We start from the raw sequence: 26,723 nt of genomic DNA on the forward strand, positions 1-26,723 counted from the left end.
AGGCTGGGCATGGTGGCTCACACCTGTGATTCCAACAATTTGAGAGGCTAAGGCATCTCGAGCCCAGGAGTTCAAGACTAGCCTAGGCAACATAGGTAAACAAAAAATAAATAAATAATAATTTTAAAAAATTAGCCAAGCATGGTGATACTTACTTGTAGTCCTAGCTACTCTGGAGGCTGAAGTGGGAGGATCACTTGAGCCCAGGAGGTCAAGGCTGAAGTGAGCTATGATCACACCACAGCACTCTAGCCTGGGTGACAGAGTGAGACATTGTCTCAGAAAAAAGAAAAAGAAAAAAAGAAGTTACTGAGTCAGTTTCCCAGGAAACTTGGGAACTCCTAGGGACCAAGAGTTTGGAAGAATTACAGTAAGGAGGTAGGAGGAAGGAACTGGCCGGTCATAAGCTGTGTGAAAACAGATCAAATGGGTTGGTGTGGATTGCTGCTGGTGAACGCAAAGAGGAGAATTTACAGCAAAGACAAATAGTGGTGACATGAATAGAGGCATGACATGACTTTGAAATCATCTGAAAGTGCACTGTATGATAAAACTTAAAATGAGTTACTTATGGTTTTCTGCAGCTGTGCAGAATTGGTTGACACAGGCACGACAGCCACCACAAGGTGGTGCTCTGACTGTATTCACAGCCACCAACTCGAATTTCCTCAGCGCTTTACAGTTCCCCACTCTGCTCTCAGTCTTTTTGGGCTCTAACTAGGGGTCTGTTACACTCCAGCCATACTCAGCCAGCCTATTATTAGTGCCAAGCCTTCCTCCTGGCGCAATGACAGTGTAAATTTCAGCAATGGCAGAAGGGAGACAAATACAGCTGTTGTGCATTTTAGAATAATTGCTATAGGACATTTGGAGACAGATTTATAATAACAGCACTTATACAGACTTATACAATATTTCACTTTCCTATTTTATCCCCGCTGAACACTCTGCATCACGAACTTTTGAATTCTTTCAACTCATGTAAGTCTAGTATTATCTTCCCCTAATTTTACAAAGTGAGGCTTGCACCCTCCCCTACGACCCCATTCCCAAAAGGCACCATGCACTCTCATCTCAACCTCCAGCCCTTTCATGTGCAATTGCTTCTGCTGGGAGCTCTGTTCACCCTCTCCCCACCCAGCTGAATATCAGTACTCAGCACAAATGCCATTTGTGAAAGCCTCCACCTACTCCCACTCCAAGTCTGGGCTTCTTTCTTTGCCTGGGTCTTCTCCGGTTCATCCATCTAGAGGCATTTCTCTCAATGATTTCTTATCTCCTCACCTCCAACCCACCTCTCCTGAACTTTCTTATCCGTAGACTGTCAATGTCTATCACAATTTCCTACATACTGAGTGGATGAATGAATGAATAAATAAATAAAGTTCTAAAAGATCAAAGATCTTTCTTTATCTTGAGTCATAGCAGAGATGGAAATATCCAGAGATTTACACCTGAACCAGAACATCTCACTGGCTGCAGTAATTGACTGCCTCTCCCCAGAAAATGCCTAAATGGAAATGTTGGGAGCCCTGCAGTGAGACACAGTTCAGGGGAGATCCCCCAGTGCTGGTAGAGCAAGACTTCAAGGCCCATAATCTGTGCAGAAGGTCTGAACAACATAGTGTACAGGGTAAGATTGTCTGCCATATATTGTAGTCTCACTAAGTGGTTTCTTGGAACTGATGTCGTTGGGAGCATAAACAGAAGCAGCAAGCTTCTGTGTTCGTCCAAGTTCCTTCTACCTTCTATTTTCCTCTAGCTTTTGGGGGACATCTTACCCCCAAAGACTGTAAAATCTCTGAACTTGGGGTACCCTCTGAGTGAGTCAAAGGGACTCATGATCTACCTGCATCGGTGTCTCATGTTTGTCTTTTGCAGTGATTACTCCCTGGTTCTGGAGCAAACCAAATAAAGGCAATCTTGCTGCAAAACTAAGTTGTCATTCTCACCCATCTTTTGTGAAACGGGTGGTGAGTGTATCTCATCTTGGATGTGGTTGTGAAAAGGCTGGATTCTTCTTGGCATCATTTTTCTGGCATAAGCCAGAATTCTTTTCTGTTCATTTGTTAATTCTTTCTTCCCTGTTTTCCTCCCATCTTTCTGGAACACTCAGTGAACGCTCACTAGGTGCCAAGCTCTACGATGGAGATATAAAGCTGAACAACACAACATTGCTCCGCCTTCAAGGTATTCACCAAATTCTAGAGAGACAGAAAAGTGAACAAATACTCATAACACACCTGAATAAGTACTGTAATGTAGGAATACATGAGGCCTTGTAAGATCAAGGGAGTGGTCACAGCATGTAGTTAGCTGTTTTGAAACCAGCTGATGGGAGGGGTCCTGGTGGGAGTGTTTGCTGATTTCCATGTGACAAATTTTCTCATTATGACTTCTTTCCTTCCTTCCTTCCTTCCCTCCCTCCCTCTTTCTTTCTCTCTCTTTTTCTTTCTTTCTTTTCTTTCTTTCTTTTCTTTTTTTTTTTTTTTTGAGACAGAGTCTTGCTCTGTCGCCCAGGCTGGAGTGCAGTGGCCAGATCTCAGCTCACTGCAAGCTCCGCCTCCCGGGTTTAGGCCATTCTCCTGCCTCAGCCTCCCGAGTAGCTGGGACTACAGGCGCCCGCCACCTCACCCGGCTAGTTTTTTGTATTTTTTTTAGTAGAGACGGGGTTTCACCGTGTTAGCCAGGATGGTCTCGAACTCCTGACCTCGTGATCCGCCCGTCTCGGCCTCCCAAAGTGCTGGGATTACAGGCTTGAGCCACCGTGCCCAGCCTCTTTCCCTTTCTTTCTTTCTTTCTTTCTTTCTTTCTTTCTTTCTTCTCTTTCTCTCTTTCTCTCTCTTTCTCTCTCTTTCTCTCTTTCTCTCTTTCTCTCTTTCTCTCTTTCTTTCTTTCTTTCTTTCTTTTTTCCTTCCTTCCCTCCCTCCCTCTCTCCCTCCCTCCCTCCCTCCCTCCTCCTTCCTTCTTTCCTTCCTTCCTTCCTTCCTTCCTTCCTTCCTTCCTTCCTTCATTCCTCTTTTGAGGCAGAGTCTCACCCTGTTGCCAAGGCTAGTGTACAGGGGCACAATCACAGCTCACAGCAGCCTTGACCTCCCCGAGCTCAGATGATCCTCCCACCTCAGCATCCCCACTAGCTGGGGCTACAGGCATGCACCACGATGCCCAGCAATTTTTTTGTAGTTTTCATAGACACAGGGTTTCACTATGTTACCCGGGCTGGTCTTGAACTCCTGGGCTCAAGTGATCTGCCCGAGTTAGACTTCCACAGTGCTGGGATTACAGGCGTGAACCACTGCTCCTGGCTGATTTCAAGTTACTAACCGATATCACCAGAAACAAAATAAACAACGGTTTTTTTTTTTTTTTTTTTGAGACGGAGTCTCGCGCTATCGCCCAGGCGATCTCGGCTCACTGCAAGCTCCGCCTCCTGGGTTCCCGCCATTCTCCTGCCTCAGCCTCCTGAGTAGCTGAGACTACAGGCACCCGCCACCTCGCCCGGCTAATTTTTTGTATTTTCAGTAGAGACGGGGTTTCACCATGTTAGCCAGGATAGTCTTGAACTCCTGACTTCGTGATCCGCCCGCCTCAGCCTCCCAAAGTGCTGGGATTAAAGATGTGAGCCACCGCACCCGACAACAATGGTTTTTTTGATCAGTGAGAGCTGGCTCCAGCACATGACTGTGATTTCAGCCTTGTGAGACCCTGAGCAGATCCATTCATTCTGTTCCTGGACTTTTGACCTACAGGACTGTGAGTTACTAGATGAGTGCTATTTTAAGCCCATAAATTTGTGGTAAATTTTTATGCAGCCATAGGAAACTAACTCAATGCTGGTTAAATCCTCCTTACAGATGTGAAAACTAAGGCTTAGAAGCAGTAAGGAGTTTGACGAAGGCCATGAGCATCTAGCAAGTGATGAAGCTAGGATGCACAATGAGATAAGTCTGACACCAAGGCCTGGGACCTTATATCTTATGTTCTATGAACGCCCATAGAAAACCATGACACATAAACCACAAAAGGCCAGAACCATGAGGGACTCCATTCCCTTGTTTATTTGTTGACTTTTTGGGGGCCATAAAATGTGCATTATTATTAAAAATGAAATTCTAAGCTAGAGGAAAATCAAATGCTGAGTATGTCTTTGGACTTGAAGTGCCACCTCTGTGGTTAGCTTGATATTGATTTCAGAGGAAAACACTGTGAAGTAACAGAAATTTCTCATTAAATGTTTGAGTTTGGCTGGAATGTCCATTTCTGCTTTTTTCCTCCAGCCTGACCAGATGTGCTCAGAAAATTTAGCTCCCCGAATATGTACATCTGTCAAAATTCCTGTCAATTTTAGCATGACTGCCAAGGGAGTGAACAAAGAGAGTTAGCGATTAACTTCAAAGAACTTTGTTGGAGAGGAATAAAGATATTTAAGGCCTATTTTGTGAACTAATTGCATTTGCATATTTATGGGATTTACTGATATAGCAGTAATTAAAAACTATTTAGTAGTCTTAAAGGACGCATAACTCAGTTGCTGTTTGCATAATAAACACTTCCTTATTATGTTTGCATAATAAACCCTCTCCCCTTGCTTCTTCCAAAAGACATCGGTCGATCTAATAGGTGCCATATCTTACTTGAAAATAATGGAGAAACACAGTGCAAAGGCTCATGGGGATGTGAAGCGGGGACTTCTAAAAGAAATATATTTTCAGGTACTTTCTTAATGATAGGCTTGGCCTGAACTTCTGTAAGAGAATCGCAGATTCAAATCCCAGAGTACGTCTTTGTTTCCTTTACCCAAGTAATGCTACTTAAGAAGTTCAAATACTGTTGGGTGAGGTGGCTTACACCTGTAATCTCAAAACTTTGGGAGGCCAAGGTGGGTGGATCACCTGACGTCAGGAGTTCGAGACTAGCCTGGTGAAACCTTGTCTCTACTAAAAATACAAAAATTAGCTGGATGTGGTGGCACGCATCTGTAGTCCCAGCTACTTGGGAGGCTGAGGCAGGAGAATCAGTTGAACTTGGGAGGCGGAGGTTGCAGTGAGCTGAGATCACATCACTGCACTCCAGCCTGGACAACAGTGCGAGACTCCATCTCAAAAAAAAAAAAAGAAGAAGAAGAAGTCCAAATGCCTAGCCCCTCGTGATTCCAAATTTTGACTTAAATATACTAATCTGCTGGAAAAGCTGGAATGAAACTCACCCCCACACTCATCCTTCCAAGGATGATGTCTGGGGAGTTAGCAGAAACAATGCAGGTAAAAAGCTTTCTCTGGGTGGATGTATTAGTCTGTTCTCACACCGCTATACAGGCATACCTGAAACTGGGTATTTTATTTTATTTTATTTTTTGAGACAGAGTTTTTCTCTTGTTGCCCAGGCTGGAGTACAATGGCACGATCTTGGCTCACTGAAATCTCTGCTTCCGGGTTCAAGCGATTCTCCTGCCTCAGCCTCCTGAGTAGCTGGGATTACAGGCATGGGCCACCATGCCCTGCTAATTTTGTATTTTTAGTAGAGATGGGGTTTCACCATGTTGGTCAGGCTGGTCTCGACCTCCTGACCTCAGGTGATTCACGAGACTGGGTAATTTATAAAGAAAGTAGTTTAACTGACCCATAGTTCTGCATGGCTGGGAAGGCCTCAGGAAACTTACAATCATAGTGGAAGGGGAAGGGGAAGCAAGGCAATATCTTCCAAGGAAGGAAGAGAGAGAGAGAGAGTGAGAGAGAAAGAGAGAGAGAGAGAAGGGGGAAGCACCACACTTTTAAACCATCAGATCTCATGAGAACTCACTATCATGAGAACAGCAAGGGGGAAATCTGCCCTCATGATCCAATAACCTCTCACCAGGCCTCTCCTCTGACACATGGGGATTGAAATTTGAGATGAGATTTGGGTGGGGACATAGAGCCAAACCATATTAGTGGCTGAAAAATGCTGTATGTAAGAATAGTGAGGAGGGACCATTTTCATGAAACATTAAAGGGCGGGGAGAGGAGCAATACCAAACCTAAAAGTACCGAGTATTAGCCGGGTATGGTGGTGCATGCCTATATTCCTAGCTACTGGGAAGGCCAAGGTGGGAGGATCACTTGAGCTCAGGAGATCAAGACCAGCCTGGGCAACATACTGAGCCCTCATCTCTACTAAAAAGAGAAGAAATTAGCCAGGTTGTGGTGGCACACACATATACCCCCAGCTATGGGAGGCTGGGGTGGGAGGATTGCTTGATGCTGGGAGATGGAGGCTATAGTGAGCCATGATCACACCACTGCATTCCAGCCTGGGTGACAGAGTGAGACCCTGCCTCTTGAAAGAAAAAAAAAAAAAAAAAAAGAGCTAAAAGTACTGAGTAAACAAAGTCCAGACAGGGCACTAAGGTTAGAAAAAGAAAGATCTAAGCCAGCTGACAGTACAGAGCAAGGCTGTCAAGGAAAGATCAGGAAGCATTGTATATAAACTACTTTGAAGACAAGTCACTCACACAAAATCATTCCCATCTTGACAGAATTAATCATCCAGTAAAGAGCCATAATGGGCAGGATTACTAGACTGTTGTTAAGTTAGCTAATCAAAGTCGTAATGTACCTGTATTACACATCATTAGCAGTGGCCTTCCAGTAACAGATGGGCATATGAGAAAGTGCAAAGAAAAGGGAGGGAAGCATGTCCCCAGAAGGTTTGACTTAGAGTCATAGCTTACTAAAATACGTGGCAAGAATGCAATATCCATCGTCACCTCAATTAAACCTTTGCATAAAGGGATGCTTCTGCATTGCTTTCCCGTAAAAAGTGCTACCTACGTAGCTATGTTGCCTGTAGCTTGCCTTTCTCTTGTCCTAATTCATTCCATAAGTAGAAACTGACAATTCAAAGAACTGATAGGAAGAGCTGAGACTTTGAGGGCCAGATCAGTCCTCTATGATCTTGTCTCTTAATGAAGCCCCATTTACCTGCTCACCCTCTCTAAAGGGTATTTCTCAGATAAACTTTCCATAACTGTGTACCAAAGTTCCTCCACCAAGTTGCATTTAAATTTCTCATTCTTCTGAAATATTTTCAAATGTATAGCAGAAGTGGAGGGATAGTAGAAAGAATTCCCCCAAACCCCCACAATCATTTGAGAATAAGTTAGCAACATGATGTGCCCTATTTTTTTTTTTTTTCTTTGAGACAGAGTCTCATTCTGTCGCCCAGGTTGAAGAGCAGTGGCGTGATCTTGGCTCATGGCAACTTCTGCCTTCTGGGTTCACACGATTCTCATGCCTCAGCCTCCCGAGTAGCTGGAATTACAGGCATGTGCCACTGTGCCCAGCTAATTTTTATATTTTTAGTAGAGACAGGGTTTTACCATATTGGTCAGGCTGGCCTTGAACTCCTGGCTTCAGGTGATCCACCCACCTAGGTCTCCTAGAGTGTTGAGATTACAGGCATGAGTCACTGTGTATGATCTTCCTTCATTCTTGAATACTTAGTGTGCTGGTCTTACAAACAAGGACATTCTTTTGCATAATCTCGATACAATTAAAATCAGGAGACCAACATTGCTACATTGCCACATTACTACCATCTAATCCACATACCTCATTCGAGTTTCAATTCTTCCCAAAATGTTCTTTATAACAAAAGGATCCAATTTAGAATCAGATATCGCACTTGTGTCTCTTTAGTCTCCTTTTGTTTGATAGGTTCCTCAGTCTTTCTTTAAATTTTATAACCTTGGCACTTTTGTGTGTGTATGTGTTTTTGTTTTTGAGACAGGGTCTACCTCTATTGCCCAGGCTGGAGTGCAGTGGCACAATAACAGCTCACTGTAGCCTCTATCTCCTGAGCTCAAGTGATCCTCCTGCCTCAGCCTCCCAAGTAGCTGGGACTACAGGAGTATGCCACCACATTAAACTAATTTTTTATTTTTTTGTGTGGAGACAGGGTATCCTTATGTAGCCTAGGCTGGTCTCAAACTCCTGGGCTCAAGCAGTCCTCTCACTTCAGCCTCCCAAAGTACTGGGATTACAGGTGTGAGCCATTGCGCCTGGCTCACCTTGGCACGTTTGAAAATGCCTGCTGTTTTGTTTGTCCCACAGTACGGCACTGTCTGATCTGGTGTTTCCTCCTGAATAGATTCAAGTTATGAATTTTGGGCAAGACTATACCAGAAGAGCTATGGATGCTAGGTGAGCTTGTTACTATCGGGGTGTCATTCTCCTAGGCTGCTAAGTGGACAGAGCTAGGGAATATATGTATATATGAACAGGTGTAAACACACATTACATTTGTGTTTATTTCTTTTCTTTTCCTTTTTTTTTTTCCTTTTTTTTTTGAGACAGAGTCTCCCTCTGTCTCCCAGACTGGAGTGCAGTGGCGCCATCTTGGTTCATGGCAACCTCCGCCTCCCAGTTCAAACAATTCTCCTGCCTAGCCTCCCGAGTAGCTGAGATTACAGGCATGTGCCACCATGCCCGGCCAATTTTTGTAGTTTTAGTAGCGATGGGGTTTCACCATGTTGGTCAGACTGGTCTCAAACTCCTGACCTCAAGTGATCCACTGGCCTCGGCCTTCCAAAGTGTTGGGATTGCAGGCATGAGCCACCATGCCCAGCTTATTCGCATTTATTTATGTATTTAGCGAATGTGCTGAAAACCATGGGTTCACACTGATACCTCCAAAACCAAGTTAACACCACAGGGTTATCCTAGTTTTCTCTCTTTCTATCTATACTGCTCCCTTCACCAATGATAGGAAAGCAATTAGGCTACATTTTATTGGTAGATGAAAATGAGGTGGAGCACTTCATGGACTCTAAACAAGGGACTGAGTGATGAGGAGATTTGGAATCAAATATATACTTTCTCCCCTTCATTTGGCTCAGTGAAAATTTACATCAAAATTTGCCTCTATAATCTCATTTTTAATAAAAAAGCAGGCAGATGTTGGAAATGGTATCTGTTTTTTCTTTCTAGAGCATTTTGGGGGGGTCTAGAAATGGAAAATAGTGTTATTGTATAGAATTATGCACCTTTTTCCTTAGTAATGAAGAATGAATGGGTATTCATCAGAAAGTGAAAAAAAAACTTTTATTAAATGATGTTGAACTTTAATAGTTTTCATCTTCAATAAGCCTAGAAGCATCCTTTCTAGAAGGTTACTTTCTGAATTGTGAACAATGAAAATTTGAGAAGCCCTCCTGTTTATCAAAAATCAATGTTTCTTTTAATTAACGGGGCTTAGGAAAAACAAAAAGCACTTTTCCACTGCATTGTTTGCAGTTGTTCTTCATTAGACAATACCAGGTTTCCATTAGTCTTGTGTAATTCAAGAGCCCAAGAACCATTGTCAAATGCTGAAGATGTTACTGCATAAGTCTGATTTAGAACAGCTATTTGGATTTCAATTATTAATGAAATTAGTGTCCTGAATGTCAGCAAGAGCACTGCCTTAGGTAAAGGCTGTAAAGGAAATCATATTAGTGTGGAATGTCCTCTCCTTAGGGGCTCCTCTTAGATTACATTATTCACTTAGCTATCTCCTGTCAGGAAAATGGAAATGTTAGCCACAGTTTGATCCTGGGGCAGAACCAAAGGGAGAAGTTAAGGGATTTCATCATGGCATCAATTCCAAAACATTTGCATGGTGCTGGCATTGCCTTTTGTCCCACTGAGTGTTTACAAAATAGCACCAGTGAGGATAGCATCAACTGGCAAATGGAGAAGGAGGAGAACAGAGTGGAGAGGAACCCTGTTAGGAAAAATTGAGCGGCATTCCATCTGGTAGGCAAGTTTGCGTTGCTCCTTTTTAGGATCTGCCTAGGAATGTTGGCAAGCGTGATGGCTCCCCTGTGGGCCTGCATCCTGGTGGCTGCAGGTGAGTCCTTTTCATGATTTTACTAGGCATTAAGGATTAATTCTCAGAAGATAGAGACAACATTTTTGTACACTGTGCCGCAGAACTTCTCAGGCGTGTTTGCTTTTATTCATCATCTGTAAAATGCCAGTCTTGTGAAGCTACATTGAAAACAATGATTTCTTTCTGACTTTGTTCCTATGATTGCAAATACACACACATACAGCATTAGACTGTGGGGCTTTTTACACGTAGCTGAAAATATGCTCTAAAATGTTATAATTGCTTGATAAATCTCTGCTTCTCTAGAAATCAAGCTCTCTACAGCTTGATTGAGAGTTTGGGGCATTCTTTTTCAGATTTGCTCTTATGTGTGGCTAATATGTTTTTATTATCCAAAATAGTCTTGGCTTCATTATCAGCTGTTAGCAGCCCAGAGAAAAAGTCCGTTAGATTTGTCATAGCTACAGACATAGGTATATCATTTTGCTATTAGAGGCCTTAACATCTCGCCTTACAAAATCTATGTAGGTGATGAGTATATCTGTAAAGATAGGCACTGTAAACTTGCAAGTTTTGAATTTACAATTCCTCTTAAAAGTAATTTAGAAGTTAATTTTTTTTTCTAAATTTCTAGAACTATACTTCCATGGGACCAGTATTAACTCTATTGAATTGAATCATTTTAGTTAGGATACAATTGACTCTTAGTACACATGCACAAATCAAGAATTTATGATTATGGTGGTGTTTAGCAATACCCCACTTTCTTGAGGTTTCTCCTAGAGCTCATATCTGAATTCTGAAGTTTTAGAATGTAACTGGAAGTGGAATGAGTCAATTACAGAGATGAGTTGGAAATTTGGTAGCCAGGAAGCTGGAAATGATTTTTTTATTGGGTAGAGAAGAAAAATAGCCACTTATCAGTAAAGTATAAAAATCTTGGATGTTGAACATAAAGGATAAAAGCATATCTTAATGGTAAAAAATACAAACAGAGGAAATGTCATTAAATGCCAAATGGGTTTCTTAGCAGAAAATAATTGTGAGCATTAAACTAAGATAAAATAGAAAAATGAAGGTAAGAAAACAGACTAAGTTCTTAACAATATCTCTCTAATGTTTTGTATTATGCATGATTTTTGTTCTAAATGTAGCAGAAATAAGTGTTTTAATAGTGCCTGACAACCAGTGCTTTACTATAAATCATTCCGAGGATACTTGTTGCAGAAAGATCTGCCCTGTGGAATTTTACTGGGTTTTACTATATTTACTTTACATATTTTACTGTATTTACAAATCAAGATAATTTGCAAATGTAAGAGCATTGAACCAATCCCAGGGGGCAGTGTGTGGGTATAGAAGGAGGCCTGAACAAGGAGAGCCAGCTAATTCCTGCTTCAATGCTCACCAGCCACCTAACCCTGGGAAGTCAATTAATCTCTTAGAGACTCAGTTTTCCTGTAAGTTAACTTTATTTTGGGTATTCATGACAATCAAATAAGACAGCATTGTTAAATTGTAAGGTGCAATGCAAATGTAAGATATTATTAACCTGAAAACACATACAGAAAACACCACTGGCTATTTCTGTCCAATAATATACTCCACACAACATGTCAGTCTTCTTTTTGAAAGGTTACTTGCTGTTGTTCCTAATATTCTGAAGGAGCCAGGTTACACTTAATCATGTAGTGTCATGATCAAGAGCTTGGGCTTCAAAACCAGTCCAGCTGTGTGTAAATATCACTCCCTTCGCTTGCAAGCTTCATGACCTTGGGCAGTGCTAACCTCACTATGTCAATAGTCCCTCACCTGCAGTAATAGTGCACTTCTCACAGATCTGTAGAGTACCTGTCTCATAAGTTTGTTGGGAACGTTGAAGGGGATCATTCATGTGAGGGCTTAGCCTGGTGCCTGGCATACAGTCAGTATTCAATCAGTGTTCGGAATTCAATACATAAATCTCATTTCCTTTTAACCTGTCAGATATATGTGTAACTCTCTTAAAATCCTAGAGATACATAGCAACTAAAGCAAGAATGGCGCTTTCCATCAAAGTGCCCTGAACACTTTAAGATAGGTGCATGGGAGAGTAAGTCATTAAAACAAGGAAAACAAAGGAATAATTGTATTGTGTTCTTCTTATCTTCTTCTTTTTCAATCTCTCTTCACCTACAAGTGCTTCATAGGTCAGTCCCTAACACATTCTACTTTCCAGAAATCTTACAAGTGAATTATTTGAAGCTGATTATTGGCATTCAAGAAGGCAGTTTTGGTGAGGAATCTTTTCTGGGTCTGTTGATAGCTTCCATCAGTGTCTGTTGAAACATCACTGAACTGTGAGTCATTTAGTGCTTGTGTGAATGTCACATTAGCTTTCAAGGGGCATAATTTACTGTTAATTAATGGTCACTTAAATCCTTAATCTCTCTCCTGTAATTGATCTTTCTCCTCAGGCAAATTTGCATTCATAGTAGAAATGTAATTTATTATTTCTTCCCATCTTAAACAAAGAACTCTTTCCCCTTTTGGTTTATTTAAACACGTTTCCATTTGCTTATTATTTTTCTCCTTTCAGTGCTTGATTCTCTTTTGTTCCTAGTCCTAGCTTCCAGAACTTTCTCTTTTTAACCAAGACTTTGACCCATTCTAGAAAACATGGGTTTATCCATAGGGAACCTGTGGATTGGTTCCTAGACAAGATTGCAGAGGGGAATTTGAGTCTTTGTGAGCAGACGGTGCGGGGACCACATACAGAATTATGTTTTAATGCTGTCTCAGGTAGTTTCCTGTATTGAAACATGCTCATTTCGGTGTTTCCCCAACTGAGACTTGAATTGGGAGCTTCCAAGCGAGGTAAACGTGAAGCTGCCCACAGCAAAGTTGGCAGGAAAAGCACTGGGCCAGCTTTGCTTTGTGCTCCCGACTTCCCTCCCCTGGGGTATACCAGCAAGAAATGTTCTCAGGTAGAGAGATTCACAGCACACTTTTTGACAATAACAGCTCACAAAAACCCTACAAATGATGTCTGATGCAAGCCACCCACCTTAGTCCTGCACGCCTGAATAGCTAACGCCATTTTAGGCATCTTCTTGGGTGAATAGTTAGGGAGTTAAAATGCTCATTAGATTCCCAGTTCCGACGGTAATGAAAGTGTATACAGAACTGTCCACAAGGAGTCTGGCATTGCACCTCCAGCATTGTTGTTAGCATTTTGGTCACACTGACATTGTTAAATCATAGAAATTGCTGCCTGTGGCGGCAAGTGACATGACATCATTCATAAAGAAATGGGTATAAACAGGATTGTCGCACAGGGAGAAGCGATCTCATTTACAGTTTCCTGCTGGATCCCTCATACCTTCGGCAGCTCATCAAAATAACCATCAAAACCACTGAGAGCCCAGGCAAATTCACACGCAGGACACTACAGAGAGATTTCACTCACGCACTTTGTCAGGAGGTGTACAATTTGCTTCGGTCCAATGACTGAGTGAAGCATTGAATCCCCTAAGGGCTGGCAAAGCTTGTGAACAAAATATCTTTCTGCAATTCAGAGAAAGCCCTCACAAATTTGTCACTTCCAATTGCTGGTGCTCATTTCTCTTGCTTCCCTTCCTCTGGCCTCCCTGGCCTCGACACCAATCACAGCTCCTCTGCAAATCAAGATTTTTGGGTCAGAAGAAATGGTTGTTCCCTGGAACCAGAGAGAATTTTCTCAAAACAAAGATCTCATTTTCTGACAAGTGCATTGTATTTAGGGACAGATGAAATGAGAAAAGAGATTTTTGAGGAGAAAAGTACAAATTTGGGCTCCCGTTAATCCCATTATCTAGAAATCCATACAAGTTTTTGGGGTTGATGGGTTTGTTAAGGTTTTTTTTTGCTAGATTTTTCCATCGAATTTTTGAATTACAAATGAAAAATCAAAAGAAAAACCAAGGCAGGAGTTAAGTTTTGGCTAAGTGTGTAGGTGGTTTTTTCTAGATGCTAGGAGAGGATGATACAGGAATAAAGAAATTATTCTGTCTCCAAAATGCAGGCCTGTTGTAAAATGAAATTGTAGGTACAGTTTTGCAGACTTGGAGATGGCGTTGATTTACTTGTTTTTACAATGAGATTTCTCCATTGGATACTTAGGCCATCAGCTTACTTTAAGCGTTTGCCAAAGGCCGCACCAACTGGCTGTGAATTGATGCAGAATTTGGCGAGCTGAAAGCTATATTCTAGTAACAGCCACTGAGTCCTGAACAGTCTGAAACCTCCTAAAGAAACCAAGCCCTCTTACTTTATCTTCACAATGATAGTTTCTTTTCCAGGAATTCTAGCCACAGATACACATCATCCCCGGGATTCTGCTCTGTATCATCTCAGCAAGCAACTATTACAGAAATATCATAAAGAAGTGAGGCCAGTTTACAACTGGACCAAGGCCACCACAGTCTACGTGGACCTGTTTGTCCATGCTATATTGGATGTGGTAAGGACCATCTTGCCCCTTCCTATTCTTGTTAACGTCTTTTAAAACAGTCTGCAGTTCATGCAGGAGCCTAGGAGAGGTCATATTTTTGAGACTGTAGTTGAACTGGCAGGGAAGTTGTGCCAGATTCATTTTAGCAGTTAGGTAAAATATTCATTAGGCAGATCATGCTTTCTAGTCCCCAGTAGACACTGTGAAGGGCAAATCGTCTAGATCATGGAATTAAGATGTTTTAAGAATTGTGAAACTGGGTGTGGTGGCTCATGCCTTAATCCTAGCACATTGGGAGGCCAAGGTAGGCAGATCACTTGAGCACACCAGTTGGAGACCAGGCTAGGCAGCATGGTGAAACCCTGTCTGTACATAAAATACACAAACTGGCCAGGCGTGGTGGTGCATATCTGTAGTCCCAGCTACTCAAGAGGCTGAAGAGGGAGGATAGCTTGAGCTTGGAAGGTTGAGGCAGCAGTGAGCCATGATCATGCCACTGCACTGCAGCCTGGGTGGCAGAGCCAGACCTTGTCTCCAAAAAAAAAAAAAAAAAATATATATATATAATATATATATATATATATATATATATGTAAATATATAGTGGTTATAGATCACAGTACATATTGTATGAATATTGCTGAAACCAAAAATAGTAATAGGTATTTTATCCTGTGGTTCACATTTGTTAATGATAATAACAGATTTAAGAGGAGATTCACTACTTATTGCTTGAAATTTAAAAGAGAGAAAAATGCCTTGTTATCTTGAATTTATTAGGGGCTTTTGCATCTAAAGCATTTGCTAAGGATGTTGGGGAGAATTTGTTTATTAAAGCGTCCTTTTTCTCTTATATCTGAAAGATAGGCTGTGGGAATGAAATGAAACCTGTAAAGTAGTTGGCAGAGTTCTTAGGAAGCCATCAGCAAGCAATGGTCCTGATGTTTAGCACCTCTACCTCTTCCTCCTTTTTTCTAATTACAAAATCTTCGATTTCAATTGGTTCCAGAGTCATTTTGATTTCACTCTCCCACTTTTTTTTTTTTTTTTTTTTTTGAGACGGATTCTCTCTTTGTCGCCCAGGCTGGAGTCCAATGGCACGATCTCGGCTCACTGCAACCTTTGCCTCCCAGGTTCAAGCTATTCTCCTGCCTTAGCCTCCCTAGTAGCTGGGATTACAGGCATGTGCCACCACACCTGGCTAATTTTTGTATTTTTAGTAGAGACGGAGTTTCACCTCTTGGTCAGGCTGGTTTCGAACTCCTGACCTCAAGTGATCCTCCTACCTTGGCCTCCCAAAGTGCTGGAATTACAGGCGTGAGCCACCGCGCCCAGCGATTTCTCTTAAAAACAGACTTTACTGAGCTTGTTTTGTTAAAGTAATTTAATCGTTGTTTTTCCATTTACTTCTCAAAAATTGTTTTCTAATTGAGGTAAAATATACATACATGGAAATACACAGATCTTAAGTGTACAAGCTGACGAGTGTTGCTAATTACGTATACCCATATAACATACATTTATTTATTTATTTATTTATTTAGAGACAGAATCTGGCTCTGTCACCCAGGCTGGAGTGCAGTGGCACGATCTCAGCTCACTGCAACCTCTGCCTCCTGGGTTCAAGGGATTCTCCTGCCTCAGCCTCCTGAGTAGCTGGGATTACAAGCATGCACCACCACGCCCAACTAATTTTGTATTTTTAGTAGAGATGGGGTTTCACTATGTTGGTCAGACTAGTCTTGAACTCCTGACCTTAAATGATCTGCCCACCTTGGCCTCCCAAAGTGCTGGGATTACAGGTGTGAGCCACCATGCCCAGCTATTTATTTATTTTTTGAGATGGAGTCTCACTCTGTTGCCCAGGCTGGAGTGCAGTGGCTCCATCTTGGCTCACTGCAACCTCTGCCTCCCGGGGTCAAGCCATTCTCCTGCCTTATCCTCCTGAGTAGCTGGGATTACAGGTACCTGCCACCACACCCAGCTCATTTTTATATTTTTTAGTAGAGACAGGGTTCCATCATGTTGGCCAGTCTGGTGTTGAACTCCCGACCTCGAGTGATCCGGCCGCCTCAGCCTCCCAAAAGTGCTGAGATTACAGGCGTGAGTCACTGTGCCCGGCCATGTAAGCCATATCTCTATCAAGATATCAAAGATACCCTAAAAGGTCCCTTATTCCCTTCCTAGTCCATCCCCATCCTCTTCACCCACAGAGACAAATACTCTTCTGATTATTTCTTTCAGCAGTAATTAGTTTTGCCGGTTGTAGAACTCCATGTGAATTAAATTTTATTGTGGGTATTCGATTGTGTCTGGCTTTTACACTCGGCGCACTTTTTCACTCGGCATTTTGAGGTTCACTTGTGCTGTTGTGTGTATCAGTAGTTTATTTCCTTTTCTTAATAAGTAGTATTCAGTTATGGCTATATCATGATTTGTTTATCCATTCTCCTGTTGACAGGCATTTGGGTTGTTTCTAATTTTAGGATAGTACGAATAGGGCTGCTAAGAATTTTCTTGTACAAGTCTTTTTGTGTATATGTTTCTATTTCTTTTAAGTAAAACCTAGAAGTTCTATGACTGGGTCACAGGATGGTGTACACTTAGTGAGAAACTGCCATACTGATGTGCAAAGTGGTTGTGCATTTTACACTTCCACCAGTAAGCTATGAGAGTTCCTATTGCTACACATACCCACCAACATTTAGTGTTACCTGTCTTTTTAATTTTAGTCATTCTGGTAAATGACTAGAATTTCATTGAGGTTTTATTAAAATTTCCCTAATGACTAATGATTTTGAGCTCTTTTTCATGTGTTTGTTGACTACTTATAGATCTTCTTTGTGAAGTGCCCATTTCAGCCTTCTCTTATTTTTAAAATTGGGTCATTGGTTTTTTGTTTTTTTTAATATTATTATAGATTTATAGGAGCTATTTATACATTCTGGGCACAAGTCTTTTGTTAGATATGTATTTTATTATACATATTACCTCCTATATTATTATATAATATGTAGTTATATCATTATTATAATAACATATAATATAATAATTATATAATACATACACATATTATATAATAAATGTTTATTCCCAGTCTGTGTCTTGGCTATTCACTTTCTTAATGGGTCTTGCAATGAATAGAAATTTTCAAATTTGCTGATGTTTGTTATGGTTCGAATGTGTCCCCAAAATTTCTTTCTTTCTTTTCTTTTTTTTTTTTTTGAGACAAAGTCTTGCTCTTGTCCCCCAGGCTGGAGTGCAATGGCACGATCTCAGCTCACTGCAACCTCCACCTCCCGGGTTCAAGCGATTGTGCTGCCTCAGCCTCCCGAGTAGCTGGGATTACAGGCGCCTGCCACCATGCCCAGCTAATTTTTTATTTTTGTATTTTTAGTAGAGACGGAGTGTCACCATGTTGACCAGGCTGGTCTCAAGCTCCTGACCTCAGGTGATCTGCCCACCTCGGCCTCCCAAAGTGCTGGGATTACAGGTGTGAGCCACCATGCTTGGCCTTTTTTTTTTTTTTTAATTTTTTATTTTTAGACAACATCTCTCTCTCTCTGTCACCCGGGCTGGAGTGCAATGACGCAATCTCGGCTCACCATAACCTCCGCCTCCCGGGTTCAAGTGATTCTCCAGCCTCAGCCTCCTGAGTAGCTGGGACTACAGGCATGTGCCATCACACCTGGCTAATTTTTCTATTTTTGGTAGAGACAAGGGTTTCGCCATGTTGGCCAGGCTGGTCTCAAACTCCTGACCGCAGGTGATCCACCTGCCTTGGCCTCCCAAAGTGCTGGGATTACAGGCGTAAGCCACCACACCCGGCCTCCAAAATTTCATCTGCAAATTCATATGTTGATGGTATTTGGAGGTGGGGCCCTTTGAAGGTAATTAGGATGGTGGCTATATAAGAAGAGGGAGAGAAAGCTGACCTGACATGCTCTTGACCTCTTGCTGTGAGATGCCCTCCTCCATGTTATGATGCAGTGAGGAGGCCCTGATCAGATGCAGCTCCTTGAGCTTGAACTTTCCAGCCTCCAGAACTGCAAAAAATAATTTTTTAAAAATAAATTACACAGTCTCAGGTTTTCAGATATAGGAACAAAAAATGGACTGCGACAGAGTCCATTTTAATGAACTGTTTTTAAAATTTTTTTAAATTAAAAAAATTTTTTAAATTATAGTTTAAGTTCTAGGGTACATGTGCACAACGTGCAGGTTTTTTACATATGTATACTTGTGCCATGTTGGTGTGCTGCACCCATCAACTTGTCAGCACCCATCAACTCGTCATTTACATCAGGTATAACTCCCAATGCAATCCCTCCCCCCTGCCTCCCATAGTAGGCCCCGGTGTGTGATGTTCCCCTTTCTGAGTCCAAGTGATCTCATTGTTCAATTCCCACCTGTAAGTGAGAACATGCAGTGTTTGCTTTTCTGTTCCTGCGATAGTTTGCTGAGAATGAGTCCATTTTAATGAACTGTTTTTAAAATTTTTAAAGATTTTAAAAAGTTTTAAAAATTAAATTAAATTAATTTTCTTTTTTTAAGACAGTCTTGCTCTGTCACCCAGGCTGGAGTCCAGGGTACAATCTCAGCTCACTACCACCTCCACCTCCTAGCTTCAGGCGATTCTCATGCGTCAGCCTCCCAAGTAGCTGAGATTCCAGGTGTGTACCACCACACCTGGCTAATTTTTGTATTGAATTTTATTTTCTAATTAATATATATTACATGTTTGTTGATGAGGGGCATTAGACTCCAGTCTTCTCATCTGGTTTTGGTATCAGGATTGTGTTGGCCTTCTAAAACAGAATTGTTGAGAATTGTTTCCTTCTCAGTTTTCTGAAGGCGTTGTGTAATGTGAATATTTTTTCTTCCTTAATGTCTGATAGAATGTATGAGTAAAATTATAGGGGTCTGGCGCTTTCTTTGTGGGAAGGTAGTCAAATGCAAATTCAACTTTATTTACACATGTTCAATTTTTTCTTGTGTCAGTTTTGTTAATTTGTATTTTTAAGGCATTTGTCTCTTTCATCCAGTTCGTCAAATTTATTGACTTAGTTGTTCATTTTTTTTCTATTATTTTCATGCCCATAGGATCTCTAGTGATATGGCTTTTGTGTCTCATATTGGTAATTTGTGTTTTCTCATATTTTCCCTTGACTCATCTTGTCATAGTTTTACCAATTTCATTTTTTTCAAAGAACCAACTTTGGGCTTTGTCATTTTTTGTGTGTGTTTGTTTTGTTTTATTTTGCTTTGAGACAGGGTCTCACTCTGTTACTTAGGCTGGAGTGCAGTGGCGTGATCATGGCTCACTGCAGCCTCAACCTCCCATGCTCTTTAGATATCTTTACACATTTCTTTTCTTCTACTTACTTTCTTTGTGTTTTTGAGACAGAGGCAAGAGACAGACAGAGTCTCTGGGACCCAGTAATCTGATATTTTTTCCCCTCTAGTTTTGGCTTATACAGAATATTATATAAATTGAATTATATGTTATTTTACCTTTTGTGCATGACTTCTTTCACTTAGCATAATGCCTTTGAGATTTATCCATATCATTGCATAACTCAGTAGTAGTATTTTATTGTACAGATGCACTACAATTTATCTGTTTACCAGTTGTTGGACACACGAATTGTTTCCATTTGGGGGCAATTATGAATAAGGCCACTATAAACATTTGCATATGTTTTTCTTTCTCTTGGATACATGCTTAGGTATAGTATTGGTTACTTGTATGATGGGTCTGTTTAATTTTATAAGAAACTGTCCAGCTGTTTTCCAAAGTGGCTGTTATCATTTTGCATGTCACTCACAATGTGTGACAGCTTCAGTTTCTCCACATAATCATTACTCCTTGACATTGTCAATCTTTAATTTTTTTTTTTTTTTCTTTAGACAGAGTCTTGCTCTTGTCGCCCAGGCTGGAGTGCAGTGGTGTGATCTTGGCTCACTGCAACCTCTGTCTCCTGGGTTCAAGTGGTTCCCCTGCCTCAGCCTCCTGAGTAGCTGGGATTACAGGCACTCACCACCATGCCCAGCTAATTTTGGTACTTTTAGTAGAGATGGTTTCACCATGTTGGTCAGGCTGGTCTTGAACTCCTGACCTCAGGTGATCTACCTGCCTTGAGCTTCTGAAGTGGTGGGATTACAGGCATGAGCAACGGCGCAGGGCCCAATCTTTAAAATTTTAACTGTTGTAGTAGGTTTGCAGTAGTATCTCAATGTAGTTTTTATTTCCCTAACATTTGAACATGTTGAACATTTTTTCACGTGCTTATTTGCCAATTGCCAACTGTATATCTTCGGTAATATGTCTGCTCAAATCTTTTATTTATTTGTAAAGTTTGGTTGTTTATTATTTTATTATCAGGTTACAAGAGTTATTTATATACTCTGAGCTTATTTCTAGACTCTTCTATTCAACTAATCTGGATGTTTGTCTTTCTACTGTTTTGATTACTGTAGCATTGTGGAAGTCTTGAAATAAGATAATGTGAACTTCTAATCTTGTTCTTCTTTTTAAAAATTGTTTTAACTTTTCTAGGTTGTTTGCATTTCTATATAAACTTACAGTTGACTCATCAATGTCTATTTTTAAAAACTGCTGGAATTTTGATTGGTACTGCATTGAATCTGTAGATAAATTTGAGGAGAATTGACATCTTAACAATATTGAGTTATCCAGTCCATACATGCAGTGTATCTCTCTGTTTAGTTCTTTAACTTCTTTTATTAATGTTTCATCATTTTTAGTGTTTTGCATACATTTGGTTACATTTATTCCTAAGTATTTCACATTTTTGTTATTATCAATGGTATTTTAAATTTGAATCTAGTTGTTTGTTGCTAGCATACAAAACACAGTTGATTTCTATATATTGGTTTGGGCGTCTGTGACCCTGACATCTCTTTTTCGTTTAAGAGGCTTTTTTTTTTGGATAATTCTTTCAGATTTTCTGTGTAGAAAATCATATTGTCTGTGAGGAAAAACAGTTTTACTTCTTTCTTTCCAATCTTTATACCTTTCTTTTCTTCTAGTGTCTTGTTACTCTGACTAGGACCTCCAGTACAATGTTGAACAGAATGTTATACTGCTCTATAAATATGAATTCAATAAATGTGGTTAATAGTGGTGTTGCAATCCTTTTTTTTTGAGATGAAGTCTCATTCTTGTCCCCCAGGCTGGAGTGCAGAGGCAGGATCTCAGCTCGCTACAAACTCTGCCTCCCGGGTTCAAGTGATTCTCCTGCCTCAGCCTCCCTAGTAGCTGGGATTACAGGTGCCTGCCACCACACCCAGCTGATTTTTGTACTTTTAGTAGAGACGGGGTTTCACCATGTTGGCCAGGCTGGTCTTGAACTCTGACCTCAGGTGATCTGCCCACCTTGGCCTCCCAAAGTAGTGGGATTACAGGTGTGAGCCACTGCACCTGGCCAAAATCTTCTATTTTATTTCCTCTAGTTGTTTTATTAATTTCATGGAGTGGGATGTTAAAATCTCCAGTTATGATTGTAGTTTGTCTATTTCTCTCTTTGGTTCTGTCAACTTTTGCTTCATGTATTTTGAAGCTATGTTATTAGGTGCATACACATTTAGACATATACATATACATATACATATACATATATATATATATTTTTTTTTTTTTTTTTGAGACAATATTTTACTCTGTCATCCAGGCTGGAGTGCAGTGGCATGACTGTGTCTCACTGCAGCCTCAACCTCCCGGGCTCAGACAATTCTCCTGCCTCAGGCTCCCAAGTAGCTGCAACTACAAGCACATGCCACCACACCTAGCTGGTTTTTGTATTTTTGGTAGAGATGGGGTTTTGCCATGTTGCCCACCCTGGTCTCTAACTCCTGAGCTTAAGCAGTCTGCCCACCTTGGCCTCCCCAAGTGCTGGTATTACAGGCGTGAGCCACTGTGCCCAGTCTTCTTAATGAACAGATTCTTTTACTGTTATGAAACGCTCCACTTCATCTCCAATAATATTCCCTTTTATGAAGTTTTTCTTATGCTGACTTCCCACATGGCATATTCTTGGCTATCCTTTTATTTTCAATCTATTTGTGTCATTTGATGTCCTTTGTATTTGAAGCCATTTCTTTTTTTTTCTTTTCTTTTCTTTTTTTTTTTTGAGACGGAGTCTCGCTCTGTCGCCCAGGCTGGAGTGCAGTGGCCGGATCTCAGCTCACGGCAAGCTCCGCCTCCCGGGTTTACACCATTCTCCTGCCTCAGCCTCCCGAGTAGCTGGGACTACAGGCGCCAGCCACCTCGCCCCGCTAGCTTTTTTTGTATTTTTTAGTAGAGACGAGGTTTCACAGTGTTAGCCAGGATGGTCTCGAACTCCTGACCTCGTGATCCGCCCGTCTCGGCCTCCCAAAGTGCTGGGATTACAGGCTTGAGCCACCGCGCCTGGCCTGAAGCCATTTCTTGTAGACAATATATAGTTAGGTACATGCTGAAAAGAAATATATAGGCAGGCCCTGTGTACACTTCACCCAATCTCTCCTACTGTTAACATCTTGCATATATATAGTACAGTGTCAATACTAGAAAATTAACACTGGTACACTCTATAGAGCTTACTCCAATTTCTCCAGTTTACCTGTACTCGTGTGTATGTGTGTGTGTGTAGTTCTATGTAATTTTATTACAGGTGTAGCTTTTTGTAATCAGCACCACAATCAAAGTACATAATTGGATCATCACCACAGGGCCCCCAGGTGCTATTCCTTTACAGCCACATTCCTTTCTCTCTGCTGACTCCTAACCCCTGGCAACCATTAATCTTCTCTCCATCTTTAGGCTATTTCGATAATATTATAGAAATGGAATCATACAATGTATTACCTTTGAGACTGGCTTTTTTCCTTTAGCACAATTCCCTTATGGTCCATCTGTGTCGTTGTGAACACCAATAGTTCATTTCTTTTTGTTGCTGAATATTATTCCAGGTTAGGGCTCTTTTTTTGTTTTTTTACCAGTCTGACAATCTATGCATTTGTTTTTGTTTTTGTTTTTGTTTTTTTAAATATGGAGTCTCACTCTGTCCCCCAGGCTGGAGTGCAGTGGCATGATCTCAGCTCACTGCAACCTCTGCCTCCCGGGTTCAAGTGATTCTCCTGCCTCGGCCTCCCAAGCAGCTAGAATTACAGGTGCTCACCACCACATCTGGCTAATTTTTGTATTTTTAGTAGAGACGGGGTTTCACCATGTTGACGAGGCTGGTCTTGACCTGTTGACCTCAAGTGATCTGCCTGTCTTGGCCTCTGAAAGTGTTGGGATTACAGGCATGAATCACTAAGACCAGCCAATCTATGCATTTTAGTGGAAATGTTTAGCTCATTTGCCAATACCATCTTGCTATTTGTTTTCTAGTTGTCTCATCTGTTTTTTGTTCTATTCCTCATATCCTACTTTATTTTCCATAATTTAAAAATTTTTAGTAAATATTAAAAATAATAAAATATTTAAAATATTTTAAATATTGGATTATAGTTCCTCTATTAGCTTTTTAGCGATCCATCTTTGTATTTTTTTTAGACTTTGCCTTAGGAATTTCCATATTCATCATTAACTTATTGCAGTGTACTTAGAATTAATATTTTGACACTTCACATAAAATGTATGAAACTTACAACAGTAAAATTCCATTTATCTGCTCCCACTTCTTTTGCGCTACTTCTATCTTCAATTTTACACTTACATACAAAGTATACTCACAAAATGATGTTATTATTTTAAGGTAATCTGTTACAATAATTTAATGATTCATTTTCAATTTATTTTAATAGAGATGTTTTTCTATGTTACTATCTTAGTGCTAGCAGTGAATCAGAATCTTTGATTTTTTTTTTGGACTGAGAATTAGGCATTTAAATCAATGAAAAAATAAACGTGAAACTTAAGAGTACAAGGTCTAAGCCTGGCATGGTGGCTCACGCCTATAATCCCACCACTTTGGGAGGCCAAGGCGGGCGGATCACCTGAGGTCAGGAGTTCGAGACCAGCCTCAACATGGAGAAACCCCCGTCTCTACTAGAAAAATACAAAATTATCCGGGTGTGGTGGTGCACACCTGTAATCCCAGCTACTCGGGAGGCTGAGGCAGGAGAATTGCTTGAACCTGGGAGGTGGAGGTTGCAATGAGCTGACATTGCGCCATTGCACTCCAGCCTGGGCAACAAGAATGAAACTCCATCTCAAAAAAAAAACAAACAAAAAGAGTACAAAGTTTAAATTTTTTTCCTTTTTACTGATACAGGTTACTTTGGTGTCATTTTCCCCCAACTTAGATAAACCCCTAATCAATTGTTTCATTGTAAATAGGAATATTTAAATGGTACCCCCCCAAAATTCCTTTTTATTATTATTTTATTTTTGTTTTTATTTTTACTTTTTTTGAGATGGAGTTTCTCTCTTGTTGCCCAGGTTGGAGTACAACGGCGTGATCTTGGCTCACCATAACCTCTGCCTCCTGGGTTCAAGCGATTCTCCTACCTCAGCCTCCCAAATAGCTGGGATTATAAGCATGTGCTACCACTCCAGGCTAATTTTGTATTTTTGTAGAGACAGGGTTTCACCATGTTGGCCATGTTGGTCTCAAACTCCGGACCTCGGGTGATCCGCCCGCCTCAGCCTCCCAAAGTGCTGAGATTACAGGCGTGAGCCACCACAGCTAGCTCAGAATTCCCTCTTTTAAGCAACAAATTGCACTTTTCCCAGTTTCGTTTGTTTGTTTTTTGAGATGGAGTCTCACTCTGTCACCCAGGATGCAGTGCAGTGGTGTGATCTCGGCTCACTGTAACCTCCGCCTCCCGGGTTCAAACAATTCTCCTGCCTCAGTCTCCCAAGTAGCTAGGATTACAGGCACCTACCACCATGTACAGCTAACTTGTATTTTTAGTAGAGACAGGGTTTCACTATGTTGGCCAGGCTGGTCTCGAACTCCTGACATCGAGTGATCCACCTGCCTTGGCCTTCCAAAGTGCTATGATTACAGGCATGAGCTACTGTGTGTGGCCATATTTTCCCAATTAACCTATTAAGTAAGAGTGCTAGCCCTAAGATCTTAGAAAATATTGTTTAATTAAATACCAGGAAATACCTCTTACTAAAAAGCCTAGTCTTAAACAGCTTGAATAGAAAACTTCTTCAAGTTTTTTTCTTTTTTTTTTTGAGACAGAATCTTGCTCTGTCACCAGGCTGGAGTGCAGTGGTGCGATCTCGGCTCACTGCAAACTCTGCTTCCCGGGTTCAAGCGATTTTCCTGCCTCAGCCTCCCAAGTAGCTGGGATTACAGGTGCCCACCACCATACCTGGCTAATTTTTGTATTTTTAGTACAGATGGAGTTTCACCATATTGGCCAGGCTGGTCTTGAACTCCTGACCTTGTGATCTGCCTGCCTCGGCCTCCCAAAGTGCTAGGATTACAAGTATAAGCTACTGTGCCCAGCCCCTTCGTATTTATTAAGATAAAGAACATTGCTGGCCGGGCATGGTGGCAGGCACCTGTAGTTCCAGATACTCGGGAGGCTGAGGCAGGAGAATCGCTTGAACCCAGGAGGCAGAAATTGCAGTAAGCTGAGATCGCTCCACTGCACTACAGCTTGGCGACAGAGCGAGACTCCGTCTCAAAAAAAAAGAAAATTGATCAGGCTTTCCTTTAGAGGTTTATTTGGAGATAAATGGAAAAGGTGTAAAGTATTTATATTAATATTTTCCCTTGGAACAAGTATATCGAATTGAAAATACTTTTCTCTTTCTTCCTACCCTGACAAAAGAAAGTAAAATCAGATTCCTTATGGTAGGTAAGGGGAACACTGTTATCTTTTTAAAGATGTGGGATTTCCCTACCAGAGTTGTTTGTTATTAGACTATGTTAGACATGTCATCATATTGAATATGGCAAATTTTCTTACAGAAATCTGAAAAAATTTTATATTCTACCCCTCTAGTTTTACCCCTGTCTACCATCTTATGTTATCTTCTCCAGGTTCTCAATACAACAGTGAACCTGGACCCCTGGTTGTTTCCTGCCTGTAAGTCATTCATTCTGCTATTTCCCCTACCAAATGTCTTTCTCTTCATTCTCCATCTGCAAAATACTGTAGTCCTTCAAATCTCAGCTCTTAAAATAACTTTTCCTCATTTCTCGAAGGTGAGAGCATTTCCTTTAAATCCATTTAAGTCTGCGTGGATTTTACTTTCCTTTCTTTCTTTCCTTTCTTTCTTTCTTTCCTTCTTTCCTTCCTTCCTTCCTTCATTCCTTCCTTCCTTCTTTTTTTCTTTTTCTTTCTTTCTCTCTTTCCTTCCTTCTTTCCTTTCTTTCTTTCTTTCTTTCTTTCTTTCTTTCTTTCTTTCTCTTTCTTTCCTTCTTTCCTT

At 41.0% G+C, this 26,723-nt stretch overlaps 1 protein-coding gene across 1 annotated transcript in view; it reads left to right on the plus strand.

The window, feature by feature from the left end:
• The first annotated feature begins 14,057 nt into the window (after window positions 1-14,057).
• Window positions 14,058-26,723, plus strand: part of HTR3B (5-hydroxytryptamine receptor 3B) — a 36,449-nt gene continuing 23,783 nt past the window's right edge. Inside the window, exon 1 of the mRNA XM_033204532.1 lies at window positions 14,058-14,329. Coding sequence (XP_033060423.1) covers window positions 14,150-14,329 — 180 coding nt within the window. The 5' untranslated portion in view covers window positions 14,058-14,149. The remainder of the gene's footprint in view (window positions 14,330-26,723) is intronic.

This window comes from Trachypithecus francoisi, unplaced genomic scaffold (assembly GCF_009764315.1).
Source record: "Trachypithecus francoisi isolate TF-2019V2 unplaced genomic scaffold, Tfra_2.0 Lachesis_group8, whole genome shotgun sequence".
Lineage (NCBI taxonomy): Eukaryota > Metazoa > Chordata > Mammalia > Primates > Cercopithecidae > Trachypithecus > Trachypithecus francoisi.